Here is a 27215-nt window from a genome sequence, read left to right as displayed (position 1 = left end):
ACATTCTCAAAGCATTGCTCTGTTACAAATAACACTGCACAACGCTCAATGAAAAAAGCTTGGGTGTTAAGTATAGCTAATTTTTAAACGTGTTATTCCTGCCTACCTTCTCTACACTTGAGCTCTGCATACCACTCCACTAAATGCAAACACTTGATAGCTGTGTCATCTTCTCAAGGTTTTTTTTAACGTTGTTCTTCAACCTGTCTGTCGACTGGCCTAACAACACCAACCCATCACTCTTAATCCAATCTTACTATCCCCAAACTGCAGAGCTAGAACTTTACCTTGCTCTACTAACACAAGCTACAAATCCCTCTCACTGACACATCCCTTGACAAGATATGCATCTTTGAAAGAAAGAAAGGAGATGAACAGTGAATAGGATTCAGATCTGAGACCTAAATAACAGCCTCCCAGACTGCCTCCCCATGCAGTCACAGGTAAACTAGGTTTATCCTATGAACCTTTCACCATTCTTTAATTCCCTGCATATGCAGTGCCATGCTTTTCTTCTCAGTGGAGCAAAGGCAACAGGGGGACAGGAAGGATTAGTCAGAATATCAAAAGGTGGGCTTTTAGGGTAAACACTACTATGACTCAAATGTAACATAAAAAGCAACAAGAAGTATTCTGGAGTTTTCTTCCAGCTCTGTTGTCTTGTCAAAAGCAGTTCCATTGTACAAATTCTCAAAAAGATACACTGGATAAGGTCTTGCTCCCCTGCTTTTTCCCTCTGCATGAGGAAAGACAGCTTAAACTCTTACAGAAAAAAATCAATGCTTCATTAACAGGTTTTGCAGTCATCTTAAGGAGAAACAAGTGCACTAATAAAACCCAAAGATACTGAGAAATGCCTACAGACAAAAGGGAATAAATAAAAACTACTATCTTCAGAGGCCTTAAACTAATCTTCAGCTACCAGATAGCATACTTCACACTGTCTGATTACAGTGACTTCAGCAAATATCAGGACCTTACCATGGCCGAAGTAGTTCCAGGGCTTCAGAGAACTTATTGTTTAGAAATAAGTTCAGTGCCATTGAACATTCTTCCAGAGCACACTTGAGATCCATCTTAGATGCCCTAAAAATAAAAGATTCTTAGTTTCGTCAAACTGTAAATATAAACAAAAAATGAAAAGATTTTTTTCCTTATACAACACACACAGCTTCACAGCAATTTTATTACTCATTTTTAAAATCTAGCTTTACAAAAACAAGTCCTATGCTTAACAACCTTTGCTTATTCAAGTGACATTTATGGCTTTGTTCTCCTTTTTTCACCAGTCAATATGCAGCGGAGTCATTTTTACTGCCACTTATATAACATAAATAATGAAAACTTATCACTGCGTCCAAGCTCTCAATTCTCCCTATCTGTACAAATGCAGTTTCAGACTTTGTATTCAGGTCTAAATCTCTAGAGAGATGACAAAATAATATTTTCATCAAAAAAAGCAGTAAACAGACGCTCACTCTGCTAACAGCTATGCCAAAAATAGTCCTGTCAGAAGCCTGCAGCTATGCCAAAAGCTTTTGGTCTTCCTAATTCACTTCAAGTAAAATCACTCACGCTTGCTTAAGAAGAAGCCACCGAACAAAACTGCTACCTCTGCCAGTTTTGTCTGAAAGACTCAGGAGCACTCACAAATTGCTCCTTCAGTAGAACTGGTGACAAACTGGACATTCGTGGTCATGACGAATAACTAGAAGCTACATAGCCTTCAACGTGCACAGCTGGATTGGGAAAAAATAATCTGTCTACAGCTTTAAAACAACAGGTTTAGGCTCTACAATGGGTTTTATCCAAGTAAGGTTAAGCAGTAGTAAGCAACAGATCACGTCAGTGAGATGAATATTTAAGTGCTGACCAGAACAGAAGAACCCTGAAGGAGGAATTTAAGAGAAACAAACGAGGAGCACAGCTGCTCTAAAACTGACAGTAACACACACACACACAAAACAAACCAAGTAAAAGGGGGACACAAAAATATGACTGGACAGGTTTTTACACAGAATTATCAGCTTCCGATACCCTCCTCCTCTCTCCATCACCCAAATGCTTTAAACACATTGGCCCTGGTTTTTATAACGCTTCTGGGGCAGAAAACTTGGGTAAAGCTGGATGACATCCCAAAACTCTTTCTCAGCTTTATTTTCTGTCATTTTTTTAGTGGCAGTACTTGAAAAGTTCACCTTGTGTAGAAAGTCTCTAATTCAATACTTGGCAACTCTAGATATTTATTATTGAACATACCAAGAGGCAAAGCCTGCCCTTCATAATGAAGTCGTGAACTGTCCCAGCAGTTGAAATCCGGTAGTTTTACCACCAGACTGTTACTAACAATTTTAAAGACAATTTAAATACCTTTATTTTCTCCCTTACTGGGATGCAACTTGATTATGACCCATGCCATTTTAAGATTTATGTAGTTTTACATAGCAAAACCCTACAGTTCTTAAAAGCCAAAGCATTTGCAGCTCATTACTGTTAGACGCTCACTAAGCCTTCAGGTCCTTCGGCTGTGCACACGCTGCAGGAGAGGTGGTATTCTCAATGCAACCTGCTGCCCTGATCTTCAGCTCTCCAACAGACGCGCCACTGTCACACCAGCAGAGAAGGGGCACCATGGCGAGCCAGTCACCCAGAACAAGTCTTGCCAGCAAAGCGGCCACCTCTCTTCCCAGGTGCGCAAGGATCCAGCCAGCCCATCACCCGGCAAGTTTCACCCAAACATCTGGTCCTCCGTGAGGGCCTGGGGAACGAGCACTGCAACGTGGCCCACAATTGCCCAACTACACAGGGTATAGGTACCAAAGTCTTCATTAGCCTGTACTGATTAGTACTGCACAGCTACTGGAGAGCAAATCTATGACATTTGTGTTCTCTTCATTGCTGGCCTATCACCAACAACATACTGTGCCATTGCCACTATCAGTTTATGTTCTCTCACTTAAATACCCTTAAGCCAGATATCTAAATTGCCTTCCAATTTTCTTAAAAGTATTTCAGGGAAGTTATTGTACCACAAGTTAACGTAGGTCTATGTATAAACACATAACCCCCAACAACAAATAAAATCCATCAGATAAAGCAATAGCATTATCTTTTCTCCTCCTGCAGGGAGACAAAAAAAGTTAGGATTTTGTTGTTGTTTATATACCACTCTTTATATCCTAGACTGCACTGGAAAATATAGAACATAAAGGTACACTTTATAATTCAGACTACCCCAGCTAATCTTACTTAACCTGTTATCTAGACAATCATTTTTTACAAGGCTGTTCCATTAATTATAGGAATATATTATGGTATTTTATTTTTATTCAGCAAGCTTCACATTGTGTATTTAAATGTAAACACGTTAGTTCTATTATAAACCTTAGCTTTGAGACTTTAACTGAAGTGTTACAATTGAACTGTAAAAAAAGTGGAGGTGGTTGTTTTGGTTTGGGTTTTGTTTTTTTTTTTCATTTTCAAAGTCCTAAATCTTTTTGTATATAAGCCTGCGTGATTCATCTTTGCAAGACAGTTGATAATCAAGGCTACTCAATGACAGAAATATATCAGATTAAACCCATAGGTTTATTTTTCAAATTTCCCCCACTACACATACTACCTCAAAAGTTTCTGAAACACACTCTCAATGAAAAACTGAGAAAAGGGAAAAAAAAAAAATAGTAGCAGCGTTGTTCCATGATGGTCACAAAATGAGACACCGTTTTCACTATGAATTCAGGATCATGCACAATTTTTGGTTTCCCTTTTAATACAGTTTGCTTAATCTCTTTGATTTTTCCTTTCTCCCCGTCTCTCAAATACCGCAATTAGTTCCTTCCATTTGGCTCCTCCTTGATAAGGTGAAAAGGAAAGCGTTAGGAAGCATATCAATTTTTATCAGAAAGCAGCAGTTCGCTGTAGGTCACATAGGGTTTATGAACTTTCTTCTTCATGGTTCAGTGGACACAGCTTTTTATCTTTATGATGCTACTTGTGCTGAAATTAACAGGGGACTTCGCACTTCTCAGATCTAACTTCAACAATCTTTGAAAAAGTATAACATCTGACATTAAACTGTAAATGAAAATCATCACTTCATGCTCACGTCTTGCATTGGTTTGCAGGCTAAAATGCAAATTGCCTTACAATTCTAACACAGAGACGCCTTCCACCATTCCTTCCTGAAAAATGAACTCAAAGATCAAGAAAGCCATGTAGGTGACACACAGAATATCTCTATCACCTCACATCGCAAATCCACACCTTCTATTCTTTCGTTTCAAAAAAAAAAAAAAAAACCCAAAAAACAAACACCCAACTTATCAAAGCCACCCACAAACTCATTTTGCACATTCTAGCTTCTAAATTCAGAAGACAAAATAACCTGGCTGAGCAGTTAGTTCGTATACCTGCTGAAGCCTCAGCCTGTAACACCTCTTCATACCCCCAAATTAAAGTTCTTTCCAAAGCCTGGATCAAGAGAACCACAGACTAAATCACAAAACATCCCACCTATTTGGCAAAAAAATGGACTCAGCAGTTCACACTAAATCTGCTCAACTAGTTAAAGGTTTCCTGTTAACAACAATCATCAGAAATAAGTGTTATTAAGATCCTACATTTCCTGCTCAGTAAAACAAAATTAAGACACTTATCAAAACACAAACGAAGTGAGCAATTGTATTTTACTGCATTCAGAATCTGAATATGTAAACAAATCTGTCCAAATTAAAATATTTATGCAACCAGTAGAGAAATGTACACATTTACATGTTCCTCTTCAAATGTCTTAAATACTATGCCCTCCAAAGAACAGTGGTAAGAAATAAAAAAAAAAAAAAGATTAATTTATAATGACTGAAAGTTTTTTTTAAACCACTTGATTTTATTAGCTAATTCCATGAATACCATCTGCTAACAAATAATTTTCAAAAAAAAATTTCATTTTTAGCTAGTTAGAGGCTGGTTTGTTTTTTTCTGATACAGAGGCAAAGACCTGAGTTAAACCCTCAATAACTTGCCATCACCACCACTGTGTGTTCCCATGCTTCTATATCCTCATTCCACATTTGCTTTGCAGGAAACTACATTTCAGTACATGCTGGTTTGATTACATATTCCATTTACTCTGTTTTTCCCACTAGAAAAAATGGCTAGTTGCTTTCAAATAACTTCTCAAGAAAGGAGAAAAACAAGGGGAGGCTATTCCTTTTTAAATAGCAAATTTGCAGTGATTGCCTTAAAAAAAAAACATAATCCAGTAATCAAAGTTGAGATCTACTAGACCGGAAGAATGAGTTTTCACTCTGTCATACTTGCTCACCACAACTTTTTTGTGACTACCACTGAAGGAGTGCCCTGTTCCTGCAGCCATATAAGTGGTGGTGGGGAAATCTTCAAGCTTGCAGAGGACAGATGGACCTTCTGGTTCTCTCCGCTCACAGCATTTTTGCTAACTTCGAGGTGGGCGAAGAACTCTGTGAACTGTTGGAACAGAAAAGCCCAACAGGAGGCAATGACCTGCTACACAGAGTATGGAGGAACTATGAATGGTAATCTGAAGTATGAGAGATAAGAGAATCGCAAGTGAGACACATATAATCACACAGGTCATAAAGGAATCTGAAGGGAAGGTGGATCATTCATAATGGCAGGTAATTTAACAACTGATCTCTACTTTATTCACGTAGTTGTGAAATACTTGCGTTCAGCCTACAAAGAGTGAGAAAGTTTCCTACCACTTCACATGAAAAGTAACAGCAAATAAATAGATTAAAGTATTACAGTGCCCCACTGCTGTAACATTCTTCTGTTGGATCATGGAAGGATCAAGATGAAAGGGCAATGTCCCATTTCCACTGCTTCACTAGGCCTCATCTCAGTGAAAAGAAACACTTTCTGTATTTGTACGCTGCAAATCTGCACACTTCCTACCCTGCAATCAGTAACTGCTGGACTTCCTTTGGAAGGAAAAAATCTGATCTTTATTTTACAGAACATAGCCATGGACATGTTGGCTTTTTAGCTATTATCGGAGAGGACTGTTAGCCATCAGGCTCCCAAATGCCATCATACCACTGACTCTAGCATCACCAGGGTACGTACCAATATTTGTGAAACAATTCCATAAACAAGGTTCTTAAAACATAGTCCCTACACCTTGTCAAAACTATCTTTTCCAACTGAATGGATAAGCAGCAGATTGCCCCAGCACGTTGCTGTCATGTTCTTTTCCTGCATTACAGACTAGTGCACATTCTGCTGCCTTTATGTGTGACCAAAGCCTGCAGACAATGCAAACAGTATTCCTTACGTCAAGCAAGCTTATGAAATTATTCTGCAACCTCAGATAGAAAATTTGGGAAGCCAGTTTTCTCAGACTCTTTTTTCTGACAAGTGAATCATAGCCTCTACCAAAGAGTCTCACTCCTATTTAATTACTCTTTGCATATATTTTTTACTGTTTTCCTACATCCTGCAGCAGAGGAACATAACCAGAAGGAATCACTGCAACTCAAATTCATAACTTGATACCACAACAGTCAGAAGAAAGCAGCATACTGACCCAGAAGCAACTTGGCTATCTTCGCTGGCAGACAAGGAATACTTTTGTGCAGAGGCTCAGAACAAGCACATTTCCTCCTCTCCTCCCAAAACATCACAAAACAATTTCTTCAGCAAGTTAGCGGACTGATGTCTGTTCAGTGAGCAGTGCTGACTCACTCTCTCTTTCTCACTCATGTTTTTCTCCTGACTCAGTCTTATTTTGGCAATCTCAGTTTCTTCCCTACCTACACATACAGTTTCCTAGAATTGACAGAAACACAGCACATTTTATCACCTCAGATGAACATATGCCTTAATTTATACTGGAGTAGACTAAATTAACATCATCTCAGTGAAATTACTACGGATTTTACACACAGTGAACACAGTTCACTTCTACACAAAAAAAGGAAAAGAAAAATGTGCTATATTGGGCGTTACTCAAAGATAACAATGTCACATTACGAGGAGAATGAAACACCACTGTGTTACTGTCTAAATACTTTAAGGATACCTCTTGCCAACACAGAGAATTTTTTACAGTTATCTTCTCACTTCTATGTCAATCTTCTTTTACGAAAAAAGAATAAGTGTTTTGAATTCCAGAAATAGGCGATGTATCTTGGGCTTGGTGCTGAGCTACTCATTAAACTGTTCCAATACAGTGGGGATATACTGTCCATAAGGAAGTTATTGGCAGCTTTAAGTAGGTTCTTTAATCAACTACTTGGACCTGCCACAGAAACAAAGAATAAGAATACCAACTTGAAAACCCTGAGATGTGTTGGAATATTCACTATTAGTATGATAACCCTCAGGATATACGCAAAGCAAGAGCATTAGTCATTTAAATGTCAAAACACTTTACAGCTTATTACGCTGCTTTCCTTTCCCCGCCCCCTACAGACTAATTAAAAAAGGAGCATAACTACTAGCCTAAAACAAATGAAAAAAAAAAGTCATTGCTCTAGTATGTAAAAGAAAGTTATTTAAACACATAATGAGTTAAACAGTATCATCCACGTGAGTAGTCAGTGTAAGAGCATGCCTGAAAGGCAGTTATACAGCTAAAGTTAAGTATTAACTTGGTACCACTCTTCTGTCTGTATCTCCAAGAGATTTAGTCAGCTTTTAATACAATCGCCCCTAGTGCAATGATCTACCCACTCGTCTCTTGAAAAGCGATTCAGGAGCTAGAAACTGGAGAACTGCATTAGAGTCTACTTTTGATCTACCTGTATTTTCCACATTTTAAATCATATTTAGGACTGAGTTCCACATCACGGTATTAACATGAGTTGCACTTAAATGCGCAATCAGTACTTTGCACGAACAGGGATGCCAGAATTTAGTTTTTGAACTTCTAAACCCATTTGTTCTTGGCTCTTCTACAACACAGCCAAAATAATCAGCCTCATCTGCTAAACAACATTTCATTGCCAGTGACTTGGTTCTGTACAGCTACTGTTGTTGCTAACAAAAGTCTCACTGGGCTACAGTTACTGAAAATATTTGAAGCCATTAGTGGGACCAAATTAAAACTTCTTGAGAGGAAAAAAAACCACCACACAAAAAAGTGAAACTAGTGATAACAATTCAGTTTTAAAATACCCACATTAAGATGCACATCTGACAAACAAAAGGGGTGAAAATAAGGTCTTTAAAAATTGGGAGTACGCTATTTTGATGATAACGATCAAGAAAAAAACCATCACATCTAAGAGAACACTTTCCCAGGAAATAACTACTTCAGCAAAAATTGACTCTTAACACTTACAGAAGCTTCATCAGAAGACTCTTTTAGAGGCATTTATGTGCTTAAACTCAAACAAAAACGATTGTGGGTGTCAACCACAGTATCAACAGGTAGGGAAACAAGAAACCACTATCTGTAGCTCTCTTCTTGAGTAACGTATATGCAGGCATCTGCTAGAGTATTTACTTCCAAAGTTAATGCTGACAAAACAGCATTAAAATGTATTGTTCTCAGGCTGTTCTTATTACCATCTTCTCTGCTGGAATATAATGTCAAAATCAGATACTCACTGTCACTGTTCAGAATGTTTCTACACTTTCTGAAGTAGATCTTTCCCTTTGTACTAATGAATATCTGTTTATGTTCTATCATGTCAAAAAGAGTAATTATCTTGTCATGCATCTCAACTAGCCAGGACATGACTTCTTAATGGTAAATAGCAGCTGATCCTCACCAGAATCCACTCAATAGATCCATTTTCTTGCCTAGGTGGCTCAGGGTATTTTTGAACACTGCTCTACATAACTGTGTTGATCCTTCGCAATGTCCGAGAACAGTAGTGATTTTGATGCTTTCTGGCATTTGCTAGCACTTTTACCAATCCCTTGTACAGACACCAAGTTGCAACACAAGTATCAATCCCATCAGATAAACAGTGAGACACTTTGTAGGGGTACCACCTACCTACCACAGAGCCACAGGTGGCACCACTCCTTGTTACAAACACGCTCTAACAGTTCTATGGCATGAAGTGAAGGCTAACATAAAATAAGGTTATTGCCAAATCCTACTAAGATATTCTGTTAGGTGTACATTGTATGTTTAGGATAGTTCAGTGAAGGGTGGCTAAAGGCTTACATGGTCCTTGGCAGTAAAATACACAGACATACATACAGTGAACATTGGGAAGTGTTCATAAGACCACGGAGAGTAGCTTTCTAGTTATGTTGGATTCTCTTCTTACTGCAAGGGGCCACTCCTAAAACTCACAAGTGTGGGACTTCTGTCTGGCTTTGATTTGTGGTTTTGTTTTTGGTTTGGTGTGGTGTTTTTTTGTTTTGTTTTTTTGTTTTTTTTTTTTTAATAAATACAAGCAGAGATGCACCGCTTTCAGGAACAATTTCTGTATCAAGTTTGAATCTAAGGAACCCTCATGAAAGCAAAGCATGGACCATTCTCTTTGAGGACTGCTGACCTGAGTAAGGAACTGCACATACCCCTGACACCCACGCTATGCTAGTGCTGGCGACATGCCTTTCAGTATCTTGCTGGCCAGGTGCAGAAATCAGGCTCTGAAAAAGCAAGGTGCGTCAGGCAAGCCTCCATGAGGCTGAATTTTATTCTTCCATCTGTATGCATGCTGTGCTTTCCTCCCACCTGCAGAGCAATTCAGAAAGGTGGAATCAAACTGAGTAACCTTTCTTACATTTAGATGTTTCTTACAGCTAACAAATTAAAGCATGATAAATCCTTTACATTAAAGGGGTCATAGTGCTTTTAAATTGCCAATCACTTTCAGTTTATGAACAAAACGGATTCTTAACCTGATGTGTTAGTTTAAAAATAATCATGGAAAGATAGGACCACACGATCAATAGGTTTTTTTTATCATAAACAGAAAACTTCTGTTTTATCGTTTCATCTAAAACTCAAGACTTCAACACCACTTATAACCACACAAAAGAAAAACCTTAAGCCATAAGGTTAGAAGTTTGAAATTATTTCCAACTTAAATAAATTACTTCCTACCCTAGGCTATTATAATCATTAATATAGAAAGTCTACAAACTACAGCTATCTGATCAGTACAGCAAATGCTAATTATTTTTTTTACCCATATAGTAAATCAATTAGTCACAGTTTACCTTCACAGAAAATTCTGCATTTATTATGCACACATCCTTTTTTATAGGAAGCATGAATTTTATATAAATAAAATTGTATGTCTTATATATTCCTTAGAAATGCTACCAGCTTATGCGAAGCATTGAAAAAATTTCATGCTGATGCAAGACAGGCTTGATAAAATAATTCCTTTGAAGGCGTAGTGTCTTCACTGTTTCAGAACTTCACCAACGCATGCTGTAGTGTGTGTGCTAAACATTCATTTAAGGAAACCCAACTGGCAGCAAAACTATCCAGTGCTGTGCCAGCCAAATTTGCAAACAGGCAGAAATTACTCTAAAAGCTTACTATATTACAACCCATTCAACGACAGGCAGTTTTTCAAACACCAACCAACAAAAAGAGTCAAAAAGCCCCACCCAAAACCACACAATACACACACCTGCCCTAACAATGGTAATTTAATTTAAATGATATTAATCTACGCAGCTTGGTATTTTAGCAGAACTGTTAGGGCAACAGACTTTTTCCTCCCTTGGGACTTTCTTGCACACTGGATTTAAAAAACACATTCTAGGGCAGACAGAAGCAAATGTACTAGCTTTCACTTTAATTTTGGAGACACCTATCCACCCACAGAAATGGTAACAGCAAAGGATCGCGCTGCCACCCTATGAGGCAATTTCAGTTCAGTGAGGTTGCACCTTCCTCCTCAACACCACCTCATTATGAGACGGTAGCAGTTAGCTAGTTATTTGTAAATCCGTATCAGTGAATCCCTGGATTGTTGTTGCAATAACAAGGGATCTGCCTACATTATCCTTTGCATGATCAACCGATCTCATCACTAGTGCACCTTCCTTTTCTCTAATAGTGTTGGGGGCTTTGTTTGGTTGTTTTTTGTCTTTTTGTTTGTTGCTGGTTTTGGTCTTTTTTTTTTTTTTAAATTGAATTCTTTTTTCTCCCTCATCTTACAGCTGTGGCAGAAATGCTGATGCAGAGAGAAGAGAAGAAACGGTAGCTACCCAATACACGTATTTGTACACATCATAAAATAAAGACAAAGCATCAAAAACTGTATTCTCAAAATGAACTTCTGTAAAAAAGTAGTTGAGGTCTCAGGAAAATAGAGACAGCAAGAAGGGAAGAGGTAACTGAGTAGGAGGAAAAAAAACCAAGGCAGTTGCCCCTGTTGAAAAAAATCAACCATTATTAAAATGATATGCATGAAAAATAAGCTGAGAATGACTTTACGGTTTTTATCTCTACCTTACCATTGCCAAAAAAAGTTCAAACTGACAGCTCTTCATACACTATTGGAATTTCACTAAGAGAGCATTTTAATTGATCAATCATTATACTTTACCAGGCACATGTAATCTAACAACGAGGCAGACGGAAGGCGGATAAAGCTATTCCTCACAGAGCAAAAGCTGGGCAGGGGGAGGGTGTGTGCTTGCATTTCAGGAGGGGTGTTTCCCTCCCTTCCATTTTAGAAAAGCAAGTTCTAATTTTAGTTTTTCTAAATTTCACAGATACATATCTAGCCACAGGAGACAACTGCTTTATTTTACTGCTCACAGCAGTAGAAATATTTGTAATAACTGTCTTATGAATGAAATGCATTAAAAAACCCTCAAACACACCAAAAAATTTATATACAAACAAAATTCCTTCTTAAAAGTCTCATCTGACCTTAAACCTTAGATGCCGGACCACAACCTGTCAGGAGACCAATAATGTTTCTTTGCTTTGCATTCTGTATGTAAGTCTTATTTGTTATCTCAAATTTTGGGGGCATGCACAGGACAGTCTTTGTTCTAGTTAGAAAGCAATCCAGCAGCTACGGTGCAGCTTCATGAGAATCTGGTAATCAAATACAAGAAAGTGATTGAAAGGTTTTGCTTCCAAACATTTACTTTATGTCCAAGACTGAGAGGGCAGGGAGGGGTGACAAGATAAAGGAACTTTCCTGATGGCCATCTTTATTGAAAACATGGAATTTGCTTACCTATATATTTATCAATGCAGTATCTGAACACCACAAGAAAATACTGATTGCTGTATCCTTACATATTATTACTACTCCACAGATGCAACAAAGCAACTGAATAAGCACAAAGGAAGAAAGCCAAGGCAAAGTTGATCATCTGCTTGAGCCTCAGGTGCCACAAGAATTAGTGCCAAGAGTAAACGCATCGTACTAGCTGATGAGCACCTGCCATTGCCCACATCAGTTTGCCCCTCTGAAAAACACAGAGACAGGCTACATTTCTAGCCACTTTTTTTTTTTTTTTTAAGAAAAAAAAAAAACAAAACCATGAGCATTCACAAACGTGTCAGTTTTGGACTAACCATTAATCAGAATGAGTAACTCAATAATCAATTTTTTGCAAGTCAGGTGTTTTTACAGCCCAAGGGGAAAAAAAGAAACATCAGCAGCTTTATCAGACACCAAGTTCTTTAAGTTCAACAGCAAACTGCACTGCACATGCAGAGTAAGCAAGACGCAAATTTTCCATAATGAATCAGCCATATTCTGGGTGCAGAACAAATGACAACTACCTGCGTTACTTATTTACCCACCTGAATATGCATATATAGTTTATCTGATCACCGAAATGATTGTGAAATAATCCTATTCACGTGTATCAAGCTATTCTGGCATGAATTTGACGTGGCATTGCAAAATATATGCAGTCCTAAAAACAGTCAGCAAAACAATCCAATGACAGGTATTTAGAAGTGACCACAGTTCGACAGAGGGGAAAGGAAAAACACAGCAGTGTCAATGTCGATTGCAGGTAGGAGAAAAAATCTGCTTTACACTGTTCTGCTGGACACTAATGGAAATGCACAGCACTATAAGAGGTTGTTATCAGATTTATTAATAGAACTCAGTGATACAACAGCATTTTTAGATGTATGTTTTAACAGAAGATCTTTGCAAGTAAACTGAGAATCCACTATGTTTTAATACCTCGTATCAGACTAACAGTTTATATCAAATAATCCAGCTGAGGTCAATACAGGCAATACTGTGTAGAAAAATGAGCACCTGAATACGCCAGAGAACAATACTTAAAGACAAAACTTAATATACAATATGTAGATATAGATAAATGGAGGTTCAAAAAAAAAAAATAATCTGTTCAACATTTCCCTTGGAAAGTAGGTCCAAGTAAGACATGCTGATGAGAAAACAGGTTGAAAAATATCCTCCTGAAATAGCTAGCATAGATAAATAATAATGACAGCTTACTGACAGTTTTACACAAAACGAATAAAAATTCTACTTGTCTTGCTACAGAAAAAAAAGAAGAAATAAATCATGCAGCAAGTAGGACACCAGATCAGGCCAGATGTTTATGGGACTAACACTGCGTCACACAAATATTGGCTCAGATCCAAACAACTAGGACAGGGTGATCTTAAGTAAGACACTCTTCCTAAACTTCAAACCAATTTACTGGAATTTATTACACAGTGAACTTATAACTAGTGTTGAAGACCTTAAACTACTAAAACCTCTAAAAGCACACTGTATTTTACTTAACATTTAGTACTTAGAAACCACAGAACTGCATCCCATGAAATAAACATAAATTATTTAAGTCAAAAATTATATAACTTCAAATGGTTAAATCAGCACAGATACCAAGAGTAGAAGACATACTCTACAGATGAAGAAAATAACTACAAGTCTGATACTGTCCTTAAACTATCCCATTTTAAAGAATACCATTCCAAAATACACACCTTGCAGTGTTCTACAACCTACAGCATCCGAGCTGATTAAGCACTGACATCTGCAGAGAAGCTTCTGCTCTCTAAAAGCATTGTTCACCACTGCCATTATTTCATAAACCCATTGTGAATATATCATTTTTCCCTCCTCTTCAAGGAAATACATCTAAGAATTTTTTTTTGTAGTTTAATATACATGCCAAAGTAAATTTTCACAGATAAAACGCCATAAATCTAACTACCACGTTCATGATTTCAGGGACTAGTAGGCAGAGATAATATACTTACAGGATTAATTCAGTTAACTTCAGGTATGTAAATACAGTCCTTATGCAAAAATAAGTGCTGCTGCTTTCACTCTGTTATTTTTCCACTGCACACACACACGAAAAAGAAAAAAGCCAGAGAAGAAAAGCATAAAGAGAAAACTGATTCTGTTTTATTTCTCAATATCCATGAGGCTTCATTAATGAGTTATCAAGCAAAAAAAATTAGAGGGTAAAAGTTCACAAGCCGGCAGCTGGCATCACAGGCACTCTCCATAGCCGAATTCAAAAGAAATGTCAGTTAGAGTGGCAGCAGCTACAGTCAATGCTGGAAGCTGATGCCTCTGCGGGAAGAGGATGCTGGGAGATTTTCCCAATCTGTGCTGCAGCCTAATTCTAATCTATCACTCCTAACCGCAAGAAGAAAATGGAGACAGGAGGAACGGAAAGCGATTTGTGTTTAAAGGCAAAAAGGAAGTTACCTCAGGGAGTTACCTCCTGAATAAAAAATAAATAAATAAAAAGGATGCTGTAATTAAAGTCGGGCAGAAAAAGGAAAGTGTAATAATGCAGCTGCAGTGAAAACAGATCAAACACACAAGAGTTTGTAGCAAGCAGCAGTGAAGAAAGATAACTAGCTCATGTTTGATTTTCATTGTTTGACAGTACTCAAACAAGTCAACGCAATTTTTTATTAACCCTTTGAGGTTTTTCCCCCAGAAATCCAAATTTTTAGGTAGTCTCATGACCAAAATAAATCAATAGCACAGAGCCAGCTAATAAATAGTTGTCTTCATTAATATCAGCAGCAATAGAAGGAAGCAGGAGTCAGAAGCAAAACAGCTGCAACAGAGACAGTTTCATGCCCTTGGTCTAATCTCTCCAGATAAGGTATGGGAAAGCTCAGCACATGGGAGTTAAGCTGCAGAAAATTAAACTATGTCCTCCACCGTTCCCTTTGAAAAGTATTCTTTAAAGCTGTACCACCTGGGCTAATAGCACCCATTCCTAGCTATGTTTGCTGTCATGAACTGAGATTTACTCACAAAAAATGCCTCAAAAAAAGCCTTTAAAACACAATGTAGGAAACCACAGATTTGCATTTCCCCATTGCAGATGGGTGCCAAGTAATAAAAGCAGTATTACTTCAAACCTATCTATTTAAACAGTTTACTCTGTAAATTATGTTGTAAGAACGCAACATACTAGGAAAAAGTTGCACAGTATTTCCTAACACGCTCGAGGAAACCAAAGGCTATGATCAGGTAAGACAGGCTTTGCAGGACAAGACTGACAGCTGTAACTTATGGACAACAGCACCTTTAAAATCAGGATGCTTCTACCTTTGCCCAGAAATTGTGCCTGACAGTGTTAAAGTCCAAGGAATTCAGAGATATCCAAGTTCTCCACCACATGGCTTGGAAGCAGTGCTTACGTATATTGTCACTTATTATATTAACATTATTTGAGGCAGGGAGAGTCAAAAGTGCCATTATTTCTCTCATCCTGATTGTACATGAAAGGCAAATCAGTTTTGAAGCAAGACTGAGCAGTTACATAAAAATCAGCTCAGTTAACACACAAAACATACAACATCCTGTCTTTAACTCAGCATAAGTTGCAGACAGTCCACACCGAAGGCCTCAGAAAGTACTTCCCAGTAAAGGCTGAGAAAGAGTCAGGAGCACATTTCCACAAAACCGATGAAAGCAAGCTTTCGTCTGCAAATACCAACACATGCTCAAAAGATTTTGTCTGGATGGTCTTAAAGAAAAATCCACTAGTACACACACACAAACCACCCTCCACTCAGATTGTTTCCCCGAATGCAACAAACCAACAAAACAACTAAAACACAACACTGTTAAAAGAGGAGAGAGTTTTTTGTTTGTTTAATAGTTTAAAATAAAGAATGTGGCTAATCTGGTTTTCAATCCCCTTTCCCTAAAAACAGTCCTCCTTCTCAACATCTGAGCAAGTCATAGACTACAAGTTTGGGGCTTTTTGTATGTGAGTTAGAGCTCATCTTTTCATTTTCTTATCTAAAGCACTGATGACTTAAACATTGTACCACCAATTGAAAACATTAAGAGTCTACATCCCTTTCAAAGTCTCTGAAGTTATTCAGAGAAGGCAATTCTCAAGTTGCGTGACTCCAAATAACATTACACATTCTTTATTAAAGCACATTTATTAAAGCACATAAAGGATAAATATTAATTTCCTCAAAGAAATTTAAAGGTAGAAAACACAGATGTGATCAGTAGACCATGCATTCCAGCACATCAAGATTCCTGCGTGATAATTAATAGACTCCAGGAGTCTCCAGTAACCCCCACCCAAAAAATATTATGCAAGTTTACTGTCATGGTGTTAATTTATTTTTCATGGAAGTGTAAGCGACAATCAACAACCCAAATATACTTTGGTGGACACTGGATCACAGGAAAACAGGCTGTGGTACCTTTCTGTGTGCCAGCCTTTCAGTGAAGGTTTGCAAGAGAGTAGCATGGTGTGGAAGAGACGCAGAGTTTCTGCCAGTTCTGCACAGAATGTCCCCAAGATGTTCTGGTTGGGTGTTGTTTTTTTTTCTCCCCCCTCTCCTGTTCCCCACCACCCCCCACCCCTTGCTTTCTAAGAAGCTATGGACACAGGTTGAATTGCACATTTCAAAGTCAACAGAAAATACCAGTATAAAAACTTGCACAGTGTGACCTGAAGACTTCTACTCAAATACAAACACACCAGAGGGAAAAGGTGTAGTTGCAATAAATAAGCAAGAGTGAGGAATGACATAATTATTGCCCAAACTCCCTCAAACTTAAACAATTTATAATCCAATAACTGTTTTGGGGTAGAGAAGGATTAATGAGGTTAGGCTGGTATCTCACTACTGCTGTTCCAAATCTTGAGACTGACAATACACAGTGGCTACTCTGTCATATTTAGGTAGCTATGAAAATGTCATTTACTGGATACAAAAATCACGTTTACTGAACTTTTTTTTTTCTCCTTGACCTTGAGGACCAAACATAAGAAAATAAAACTTTGATCATTTAAAATTGTCACAGCTGTTTCTCACCATTTTAAGACAACCTCAGATTTTGAGTTCAAATTTATTGGGACAGGCACTGTTCCTAAAAGTTTCTGGCTCACTGAATTCAAACCTGAATTTACGGCCATTTCCTCAGCTGTTCAGTTTCATTCACTGACAAAAACACACACATGTGCAGGTATAACTGAAATCTTAACTACACTTGTGAGATTACAAGGATAACCTCCTCTAACTTTCTTAAACACTTCTGGCCCTTAATCTATCACCCCAGTAATACCACACAGAGCTGCTTTGGTAGGATCAAGGATTAGCAGTATCCAGCCTGGGGTACGAAAAGGAAATGCAAAAGAGGAGTGATAATACAGCAATGACATATGCCTCTTTCTGCTGAAATTGATAAAGATAGAAAGTCCTAGGAATTTCATTATTCATCAAAAAAATAATCTGTCTTGCTTTTCTACTGAATTCTAGCTTCCACATTTTCACTATCTTGTTTTTTAATTGTGTTTAAGTGACATCTCACTATCTTTCCACTGATGCTACAACTCTGGGTCTGGTGGCAGAAATTTCTATACAAATAGCACAACATGAAGTCTTCCTCTGCATATGAACTGTTTGCAGCAGTCACACAGGCTACTGTTCCTTACTAAGCACAACTACAAAGCATCTGCTATAAACATACTCAGGCAGCTACCATAACACAGTTACTCTACATATTGTTATTTATTTGCATAGGCCTCTGATAATGTGGTGGTAATTGAAAACACCATCTCACCTTTACCTCAAAGAAGATTGCATGACAACTCGTACCATGTAAAGGCATAACAACTTGATGGTAACTTATTCCTGTCACATACAGAAGACATTTTAAGGAACAGTAAGTAAAATGAGATGGAAGGAAATCCAAATACTATTGAAATTTCATATAAGTTCCTAACAAATTGAGACCTTCAGAGGATAAAATACATACAGAAATCAAAATAGGAGTGACAAGGTCAGTGCAGACTCGTCATAATATGGTGATGGTTAAAAATTATCGAGAACTCAAACCTCTTTTAATCATCTTCTTGTAAAACCAAAGAAGAGATAATTTACAAAATTATACTCTGGCAACAGAAAATATGGATCCCTGCATTCCACAAAAAAAACCCCTAATAATTTTGGGGAAAATCAAGGTAGTAGAAATACCTAGGGGGAAAAAAAAAAACTCATAGAAGTTGAGAATTATCTTGTTCAGTAAGACTGAAATTGAATTTCATAGTTTTCCCACGGTAAGATTCAGGTACTGATGAAGCATTTTTAGCAAGAATTAAATAAAAGAAGAAGAGACACATAAATCTTTTCCATCCATGTTTTTTGAACCTGTAGATGCTTGGCAGGTAACAGGTTACCTTGTGAAACAGATTTGCCCAAAACATAAAGTAAGCAGACACTCCAGTGTAAACCTGGGGAAATATCTGGCAAAAAGTAATTTATCATCACAAAACTTCTTGTCAGAGGCTTGAATTTCCAAAACAGAAAGAACCATTTGTCTCCAGTTACTTGGTTCCTTTTACAACAGAATACGCCAATCTGAAACCAGTTCTGAGTTAACACAACCATGTAATGGTAAATTTACTTTCACATACATCCCACCTATCCTCTTTGATAGGCTGTGGGTTTGCAAGGTTGAAGATGCTATATCAAAAGTTACCACCAAGGTTACTTGGAAAACTTAGTAACTGTCGTTGGTAGAGAAGACGCTAGGTGAAACACTACTGCTTACTTTAAGCAAAATGGCAGACTAACTTACTGTAATACTCTTTCTTTGGCTTCAGCACCAGTGAGTAAAGAATGGCATTTACAGGTGGAACTCCAACTAATGGTCCTTACACATTTACACAAAACAAATGTTTTGGGCTCATCACAAAAACTGTTTTGGAGTGGCTATGTATACTTACAGTAGCCACAACAAGTAGAAGATCACAAAAGAGTCTAGATAAAGAATCTAATCCATTTAGACAATCGGAGCAAAGACTGATTTCCTCCTGGACCTGTCCTCAGATACGACAGCCAGCACTAGAGATTTAGGGAAGGATTTTACCCTATTAACATAACTCATTGCCCTTTTAACAGCTAACCTGCACAATCTAGTAACTATAGTTAAGCAATAATATTCAGGGAATAAAGCCAGTTAAAGCCAAGTTAGATTAGCAAAACCATTTGCTAGCATATACTGGAGCAATATACACAGCAGTGTTACTCTATACATATTTTACATGAAGAATTACAACATGGTGTATGAAATACTATGAAGACATGGTTCCCACACATTCTTTTCAAATTCTTGAAACCAACAAGTTGATCTGACAGAATTGGAAGCAGCTCTGATCTCACAAGTAAACATCAACAGTCTTTGCAGACACAACTGTCTATAAAAAAGGTCTATTTCAGTTAAATTCAATTGGGTATAACCAAACTGCAGTAAGCCACTCAAATCGATGCCAGGCATGTCACCACAGAGCTGTAACAATGACACTTTCTTATCCAAAATAAAAGAAATTGAAACATCGATACATAGGAAAATGTTAAGATGAATGTTAACAAAATAAATAAAAAAAAAAAGATACAGCTTCCCATATGGTTGAATCTCTGGCAATTAATTTTTTCAATGTAGTAATGTTTCCAAATTTCTACTACTGTATTATTAATAGAAAAAAACTACCAATCATTCTAGACAGGGAAAGGTCAAGAATAACCCATGTGGCACTAGATTTGGGAAAGGCTTCCCCTCAGACAAACTACCAGCATCATTTGAAAACTAAAACTCAAGAGTTTCAAGGAAGATAAGATTGAGGACTTCCACAAGAAGTCCCAAGGTTTTTTTTTCAGTTCCTTAGGCACTTTTTTTAAATAGCTGTTCCTCTGAAGAATTTGAGTAAAGGAGAGAGTCTCATCAAGTGAAGAATCCTGCCCAGTTACAAAAGAATACACACATTTCCATGTAATTTCTGTAACTGAAGAGTAGCTAATTGTCTCAACACAGAGCAATTCATCAGCAGCAAGCACTCCTGCTGAGATTATCCTGCTCTTATTGCTCAAATACTCACAAACTGAACCGCCTCTCTATGAACATAATTTTCAAAGGAAACAACACAGACAATTACGCCGACTGTCCACTTGTGTCCCCAGGCTCTTAATATTCTAACCCATTAGCCAGTTTCAATCAGACTCATTTGACAGAGAAGCAGTCAACTCAGGAGACAACTGAAATCTGTAATTGGATAGTGCAGAAATACCTGAATGGGCACCTACAGAGGGAAGGGCCAAGTAACAATATTTAATTTTCTGTTTTCTGCTGAAAAATCAAGCTACCTGTTGACCATCCAGGAGTAAGGAGGACACAGGTGCAGCTAGGGGAAAGGAGAGGTTAGTAGGTCATGAGGACACGTGCAGGGAAAGCTTGAGTCATCTGGTGGGGGAAGGTGTAAGTTCGTAAAACAATAATCTCCATGAAATGGAGCTCAATTAGGTCAGTGCTCATGGCACATTCTACAGTGCACAGAGAAGAAAATACTGTCAGAAATACTCAAAATTTACTGTAGTCACTGATAATCAAAGTATTTAATCATAACGAGAAGATGACATTGTCAGTCATTAATGCTTTTGAGAATCTCGTGAAGCTTTCTCAATAAGAAATTTCCTTTTTCATTTGCTATCCAGGAGGGTCAAGAATTTACAGACCTTTTCTAAAGTTGACTAACAACCTCCCTACCTGAAAAATATTTGATGGAAGCTACTCAGGGTCAGTAACACTGTGTGAAAGTAACAAAGACCCCCCAATATCACAAGTTTTTTTAGTCCTATGATACAGATACACTCCAAATCCCATTTGGAAGAATGGTGCTGTTCAGAGTCATATTACTAATATCTTCTGCTGGTTTACTGCAATTGGATAATTCAAATGGGACAAGATGTAGATCAAAACCATCAAAACAGAGCTCCAAGTTTTTCTTCCAAAGAAAAAGGAAGAATTACAGTCAAAAAGCCCACAGAATTTCATAGGAATTTCTAAACTCATATCATAAGAGTTGGAATAACAGTAGAGACTATTGAAAAAAGCAGAGAAAACTAGAAATATTTTCCCTTGAATACTACTAGTGCCTTTATTAATACTTCAAGTCAGTCTTAAAAAATATAGTACTCAAATATATGCTCAAAAGATGAAAGCATCCAGAGTCTGATGCTGAGAAACTCATATTTGTTCTTTCCCTTATGCATCCCGTTGGGTTTCAGAGGCTTAATACTTTCCTCCTTTGGATCAACTAATACTAAAGCATCTCACTTTTGTAGTAAGTATTACTTAAATGGCCAACTGTTTTGAGGACTTACAACAAGTACGCCTGAGAAGGACGTGTGGAGTCATTTATGAGTCTGAACATTCAACATAACATTAAAGTAAGCTGCATTTTAGTAGATACAACACCATCCTGACGATTACAGAAAGTGAGATACTGTTCTTGACTGGTTTGATAGCCTGCCACTGAAGACACAGGTTAACCCCTAAATTATTTCAAGGTTAAATCTGCTGTCTTATATTCACATTACTCAACTAAATAAACAGGAGACAGGCTCCATGAAGAGCGTTTAGCACACGCTGCACGTCTCATGACAAGTCAATGTGCTAGGCTGCTAATGGGTTACAGATACTGCCTCTTCCATCTATGCAAGTTTTACTACATTTAGTGCAGCCTATTTTAACATATGCAGTCATCAGGTCAAGCCTTGCAAGGCATTTTCAGAGACTTGTTAAACACCATTCTCATGGATCTTATGTAATGCAAGTTGGGTTTTTTTGATGTAGCTGTTCCACAAAGTAAAACCGTTCCTGAGACACAAAAATGAATTTGTGTGTTTATTTTCTACATGAAAAACTGAAATAATCAGATTAATTATAATCACGTTATAAATTAAAAAAAAAAATTAGTAAGAGCTCAGGGAATGCAGTTATTCACACTGCTCTTTCTCCTAGGCTTGTGCAGGACCACCCGAATAAGAACTGTGGGTGGTCCTACGTTACTTAAATAGGCTGAACTAAAGGCAGTGAAACCTGAACAAATTGAGACTTAGTTTTAGAATACATATGTAACAGAATCAGTCAACAATATAACAGCACAGGCATAGTAATTTTGGCCAGTGGACAAGGACAGCAACCACAGTGACAGTTCAACTTGAGACATTAAGTAACAGCATGATTTCCGCTCTACTAATATTCTCTCTACCATCACACATTTACTCGTCTACTACATAATGGTTATCACACAGAGAAGCAATACAAGTCAGAATAAACTAACATCAGTCTAACTTCTCCACCACTATAAAAAGTGTCCCTGTATGACAGCTATGAACACAGAAGAGAGATTCACAAAGAACAAATCAAAGCTCTACACACCAGTAATAAACATCCATGCCGCCCAGCTCAGATATCAGTAAAAACAACAAAACAACCTTCTCATAGAAGAAATGGGTGTTGGATAAATATTCTCATAAAGTAAATATTACAGATAGACTTTATTCTGTCTCTCAAGGGAAGTAAGGGCCAGAGAGAGAAGTTATCTGATCATACATTAACTGCTAGGTAGTCAAAGGAAGAAGAAGTAGTCACTAACATGAAGAGTTCTCAACACAAATATATCAGATTCTTATTTCTTTCCTTCAGAGTATCAGGAAGCAATATGTTTAATTTTTCAACTATAGTTTTACACAGCGAGCAGACCTTACTACTCTAGGTGAGGTACAAACAGAGGGTCCAGCAGATCTGTAAAGTATAATTTGTCAAGCCCGTGGAAATTTTGACAATTAGATTCAGTCCAAAGCTACTGCTCCTGGCTCTAGAAGTGTTTTAGCAATCTGAGAATATCACTAGAATTCTCCTTCTCACGTGCTTCGTGGCACAAAAATGCAATAAAACCCTACAGAAAAACTAAAACCACTTATGAACAGCATCATCTATTTCCATCACAGTTTAAGTAAGGTGTTGCTTCAGCATGAAATCTACTGCCAGAGAAGTGACTATATCTCACTTCATTAGGGAAAAACATCTGTGCAGCAGTACATTACAAGGTGTAGCAATTTCCATTTGAAAATCTTGACTGGATGGCCTTGCGTAATGTGTGATTAAAGTTTTTCCACTAATGCTGAGCTATTGTTTTTACACCATGCAGAAATATCTAGAGCCATCAGTATGTAACTGTAACTAGTAACTTAACTAGAAGTTACTAAATTTGCTATTTTTAATTCTTTACAACTTTCAGATTTGTTGACAAATACTTCATCACATATATCAACCTAATTACACTTCCATTTCCCAACTCTTGGGGACCTTAACTGTTCTGGAAAATGTGAATGTAGTCAGTGCATATAGAATGATGCTTTCCTAGAATGGTGTCCACAATAAATCTACTTACACAGGGATATTTTCAAAGGCATCTTCAAAATTTTCCTGCAAAAGAAAAAAAAAACAAACAACTTTCAGTCAAATGTGCATGTGTTTTGGAACTCTTTCTGTAACACAGAAGAAAGTTACCATTACCAGACAGCACATAATTCTGCAACATACAATAATAGTCAGAATATTCAGTCTACTGGCTTTTTGTTATGCTTTCAGTGCAGACCATTACCCAGACAGACACATTTCCTATGGGCCTACTACATCAGGCCACAGTTAAGTTAAATCAAAGACCTCTTCCTTTTCAGACTCCCAAACTTCCACCACGTAAATCACAGAATGCAGTACAGATTTATGCCTCAGGAGTTTGTGCACCACATCTGATGTATCCGGAATGCATTGGCTGACCAGTATATCTACACATTAAAAAAAAAATAAAATGAAGCATCTTAAGCGTATAGCTGATACACAGGTTGGGCAGAGTATATGTACTAGGTCCAGGATTATAGATAGCGTGCATATACAGCCAGCTCATGCATTAGTAGCAGTTATGTGAACAGCTTCATCCAGACATCCGGAGGATACCTCTTTCCAACTAGATTCAAACCTCTTTGCACCTACGCTCAAATTCCAAATTAAAATAAAGGAAGAGATGCACAAACATAAAAATGATTGGAATGGTTCAACTCAAGGGTCATTTATTTCTGTATCCAGCTTCCACACTTGGTCTGTAGAAGTGTGTGGCTGAGACAACAGGTCAAACAGCCCTCCCTCCTTCCTACATCCTTCTCTCTACCCCACGCTTTGCAGCCTTTGGCAACTCAGAGACTCTATTCTAGACCTTGATGTGGTTTGTCCATCTGGTGATTTTCAGTAGATCTCTGCTCCAAATACCAGTCCAGTCTCCCCTCAATCCATGCAGACTTCTTTTTATTCATGAGGTCGTAACTTTGGTAAGGAATTTCACAAATCTGTCACCCATTTTGTGCAAAGTTGAAAGACAATGAACAATCAGTTCCTACTTTCTCTTTCCTTGACACTTCTGATTTTTAAAGCCTTTGTTATATCATCCACATTATCTCTTTTTCCAAGCCAAAGACTGCTACCTTACTCAGTCACTCCTCAAACAAAAACTATTTCCAGCTTACGACTGTCCTTTCTGCTCTTTCCATCGGGAAGAGCTGGAAGCATGATGGAACAGATTGTTCCAATTTTTAACATATCCGAGGAATAACACTGGCTTGGTGTGCAAAGGAGTAAGATAATACAAGTCTCACACAGCATTCTCAGTGTATGTAACAACCAATGACACAAGCACCACGGTGCTTGCATCAAATCTTCCAAAAAAAGTTTTCAAACCAAAACCAATCCTAATAAGAGAAACAGCTTAAGCGCCTTGCTAAAACACCAACTGCAGCTTACTTCAAGGCTGTCCACTCATTTAAGACAATGCACACCCTTAGAATACTGTTAGACTCACTGGCAGTGAGGTAGAGCATTAATGTTTTAGTGGTATTTACCTTAAGCATGACAACATGAGATTGAAGCTAACACTCAGCAGATAGACCTATGCTTCATGAATTTTGCATTTCTCAGCAAACGCAACAGAAAATGCAGCTGATAAATAATCAAACGTTGTAATGATCATTAGATCCTGCTTCTCTGCCACAGCACAAATTCAGCAATACGCTATGCGACTGTGATCCACTTTCCAGAAAATGTTACTTTACTTGTATTTTCAACTGAGGAAAAATTTCCGTTCAGAAGAAAAAAAAGAAACTGTTGCAAAAAGATAGGACTTATCATCCTTCACAGATAAAATATGCTACTATATCAATTTTGAACTATTGCAATTGCGTGTTCTTTATTGCCTGCAGCTCCCACTGTCAAGGAGTAACATGAATGTATTTAAATAAATGTCATTATCAGACTGCCCAAATGCTCTCTTTCAAGCTAAATTTACTAGCCAACAATCCTACAGCAGGCATAACAAGCTCTACTGTGAGGATTACAGTAATGAACTTAGAAGACGCCAATAAAACAAAGCCTGATCTGAAGAGAGCTGAACTGAGTTTTGAAAAGCTGAACAAAAACCAACAGGAACGAACACGGTGGACAGAAACCCTGCTACCCGTGTCTCACCCCGGACACTGGCGGTCTACTAGTAAAATCCTCTGAAGACTGTTTGCCTCCTTGAGCCACTTCTAGAGACAAGAGGAGAAATTCAGCAAAATAAATAAACAAACAAAACACGCTGACAGCTTTTTGAGCGCATGTCCATTTTTCCTACGAAAACAAACTTGACAAGCAAAAGACAAAGTACTTTTAACTGTCAGGTACTTTAAAGAACAGTAAAAATCAGAAGTTTACACCAAGATGTAAAAACACCTTGTGACATAAAATTCTTGTCTGCTCTTTCAAATCTGAGAGCAGCAGCTATGTGCAAGAAGAAAGGGAGAGACATCATAGAATATCAGGTTGGAAGGGACCTCATGGATCATCTGGTACAAAAGCACAGTCTAGACAAGGTGGCCCAGCACCTTATCTAGATGAATCTTAAAAGCGTCCAATGTTGGGGAACCCACCACTTCCCTGGGGAAATTATTTCAATGGCTGATTGTTCTCATTGTGAAAAATTTTCCTCTTGTGTCCAATTGGAATCTCCCCAGGAGTAACTTGGGCCCACTACCCCTTGTTTACCCCTAAGCCTCCTGCTCTCAAGACTGAACAAACCTAGTCCTCTCAGCCTTTTCTCAAACGGCAGGCTTCCTGGTCCTTTGATCATCTTGGTGGCCCTTCCCTGGACCCTCTCCAGCCTGTCCTTATGTTTTTTGTATAGCAGGGGCCCAAAACCGAACACAGGATTCCAGGTGTGGCCTGACAAGTGCTGAGAAAGTGGGATAACGACTTCTTTATCTTTGCTGGTGATGTCCTTGTTGATGCAGCCCAGCATCCTATTGGCCGCCTTTGCTGCAGCAGCACACTGTTTACTGATCTTGAGCTTGTTGTCCACCAGGACCCCCAGGTCCCTTTCCACAGAGATAATTCACATTCTGTCTAGATAAAGGCCTCCTCTGGCTCCTTCTGAATGGCTCCTACTGAATTTTGTTCCCTGCTATTCACACTGGTCAAATGCATGTACAAATATTTAGAAGATGAAGTATAACCTTGATATTTTCCCCCCACACCAAAGCACAGGAAATAATCAAGGCCTCTCCAGGAGATTCCTCAATGGAGCTAAAAACAACATTGCTGAAGGTGACTACTTCTAACATAACAAAAAAGTTGCATAGTTTTTCTGAAGTTCTCTGTGCCTTCCCATTCCCACTGCATGCAAACAGGTATTAGAATGCATTCGACACGTTGTTCTCATTTCCTTAACTGTCTCACACAAGTTTGTAGTTGGCTCTACAGACTCCCACAGATTCCCTATATATATAGGGAATATAGAAGAAAGTTGAAGGCACTAAAAGAGAAGCATGGCCATTTTCTACTGCATTCCATGCCTATGAAAAAAACAGTTGTATCATCCTAAAGTGTAAGGGAAAAGACTGCAATTGAAGTACGCAG

At 38.0% G+C, this 27215-nt stretch overlaps 1 protein-coding gene across 4 annotated transcripts in view; it reads right to left on the bottom strand.

The window, feature by feature from the left end:
• The window catches only part of TTC39B (tetratricopeptide repeat domain 39B), an 83661-nt gene that overhangs the window by 33927 nt on the left and 22519 nt on the right, over positions 1 to 27215 (bottom strand). For 3 of the 4 annotated variants that reach the window (XM_054185742.1, XM_054185745.1, XM_054185743.1), the window contains exons 2-3: positions 23665 to 23699; positions 982 to 1086 (exon numbers count right to left, since the gene is read on the bottom strand). In XM_054185742.1, the coding sequence (XP_054041717.1) occupies positions 982 to 1086; positions 23665 to 23699 (140 nt within the window). Of the gene's footprint in view, positions 1 to 981; positions 1087 to 14185; positions 14903 to 23664; positions 23700 to 27215 lie in introns of those variants that run through there. The other variant, XM_054185744.1, reaches the window with a different exon arrangement.

The sequence above is a fragment of the Rissa tridactyla genome, chromosome Z, assembly GCF_028500815.1.
Source record: "Rissa tridactyla isolate bRisTri1 chromosome Z, bRisTri1.patW.cur.20221130, whole genome shotgun sequence".
In the NCBI taxonomy this organism is placed as follows: domain Eukaryota; kingdom Metazoa; phylum Chordata; class Aves; order Charadriiformes; family Laridae; genus Rissa; species Rissa tridactyla.
The sequence above is the reverse complement of the archived record's forward strand: the minus strand, read 5'-3'. Positions and strand labels throughout refer to the sequence as shown.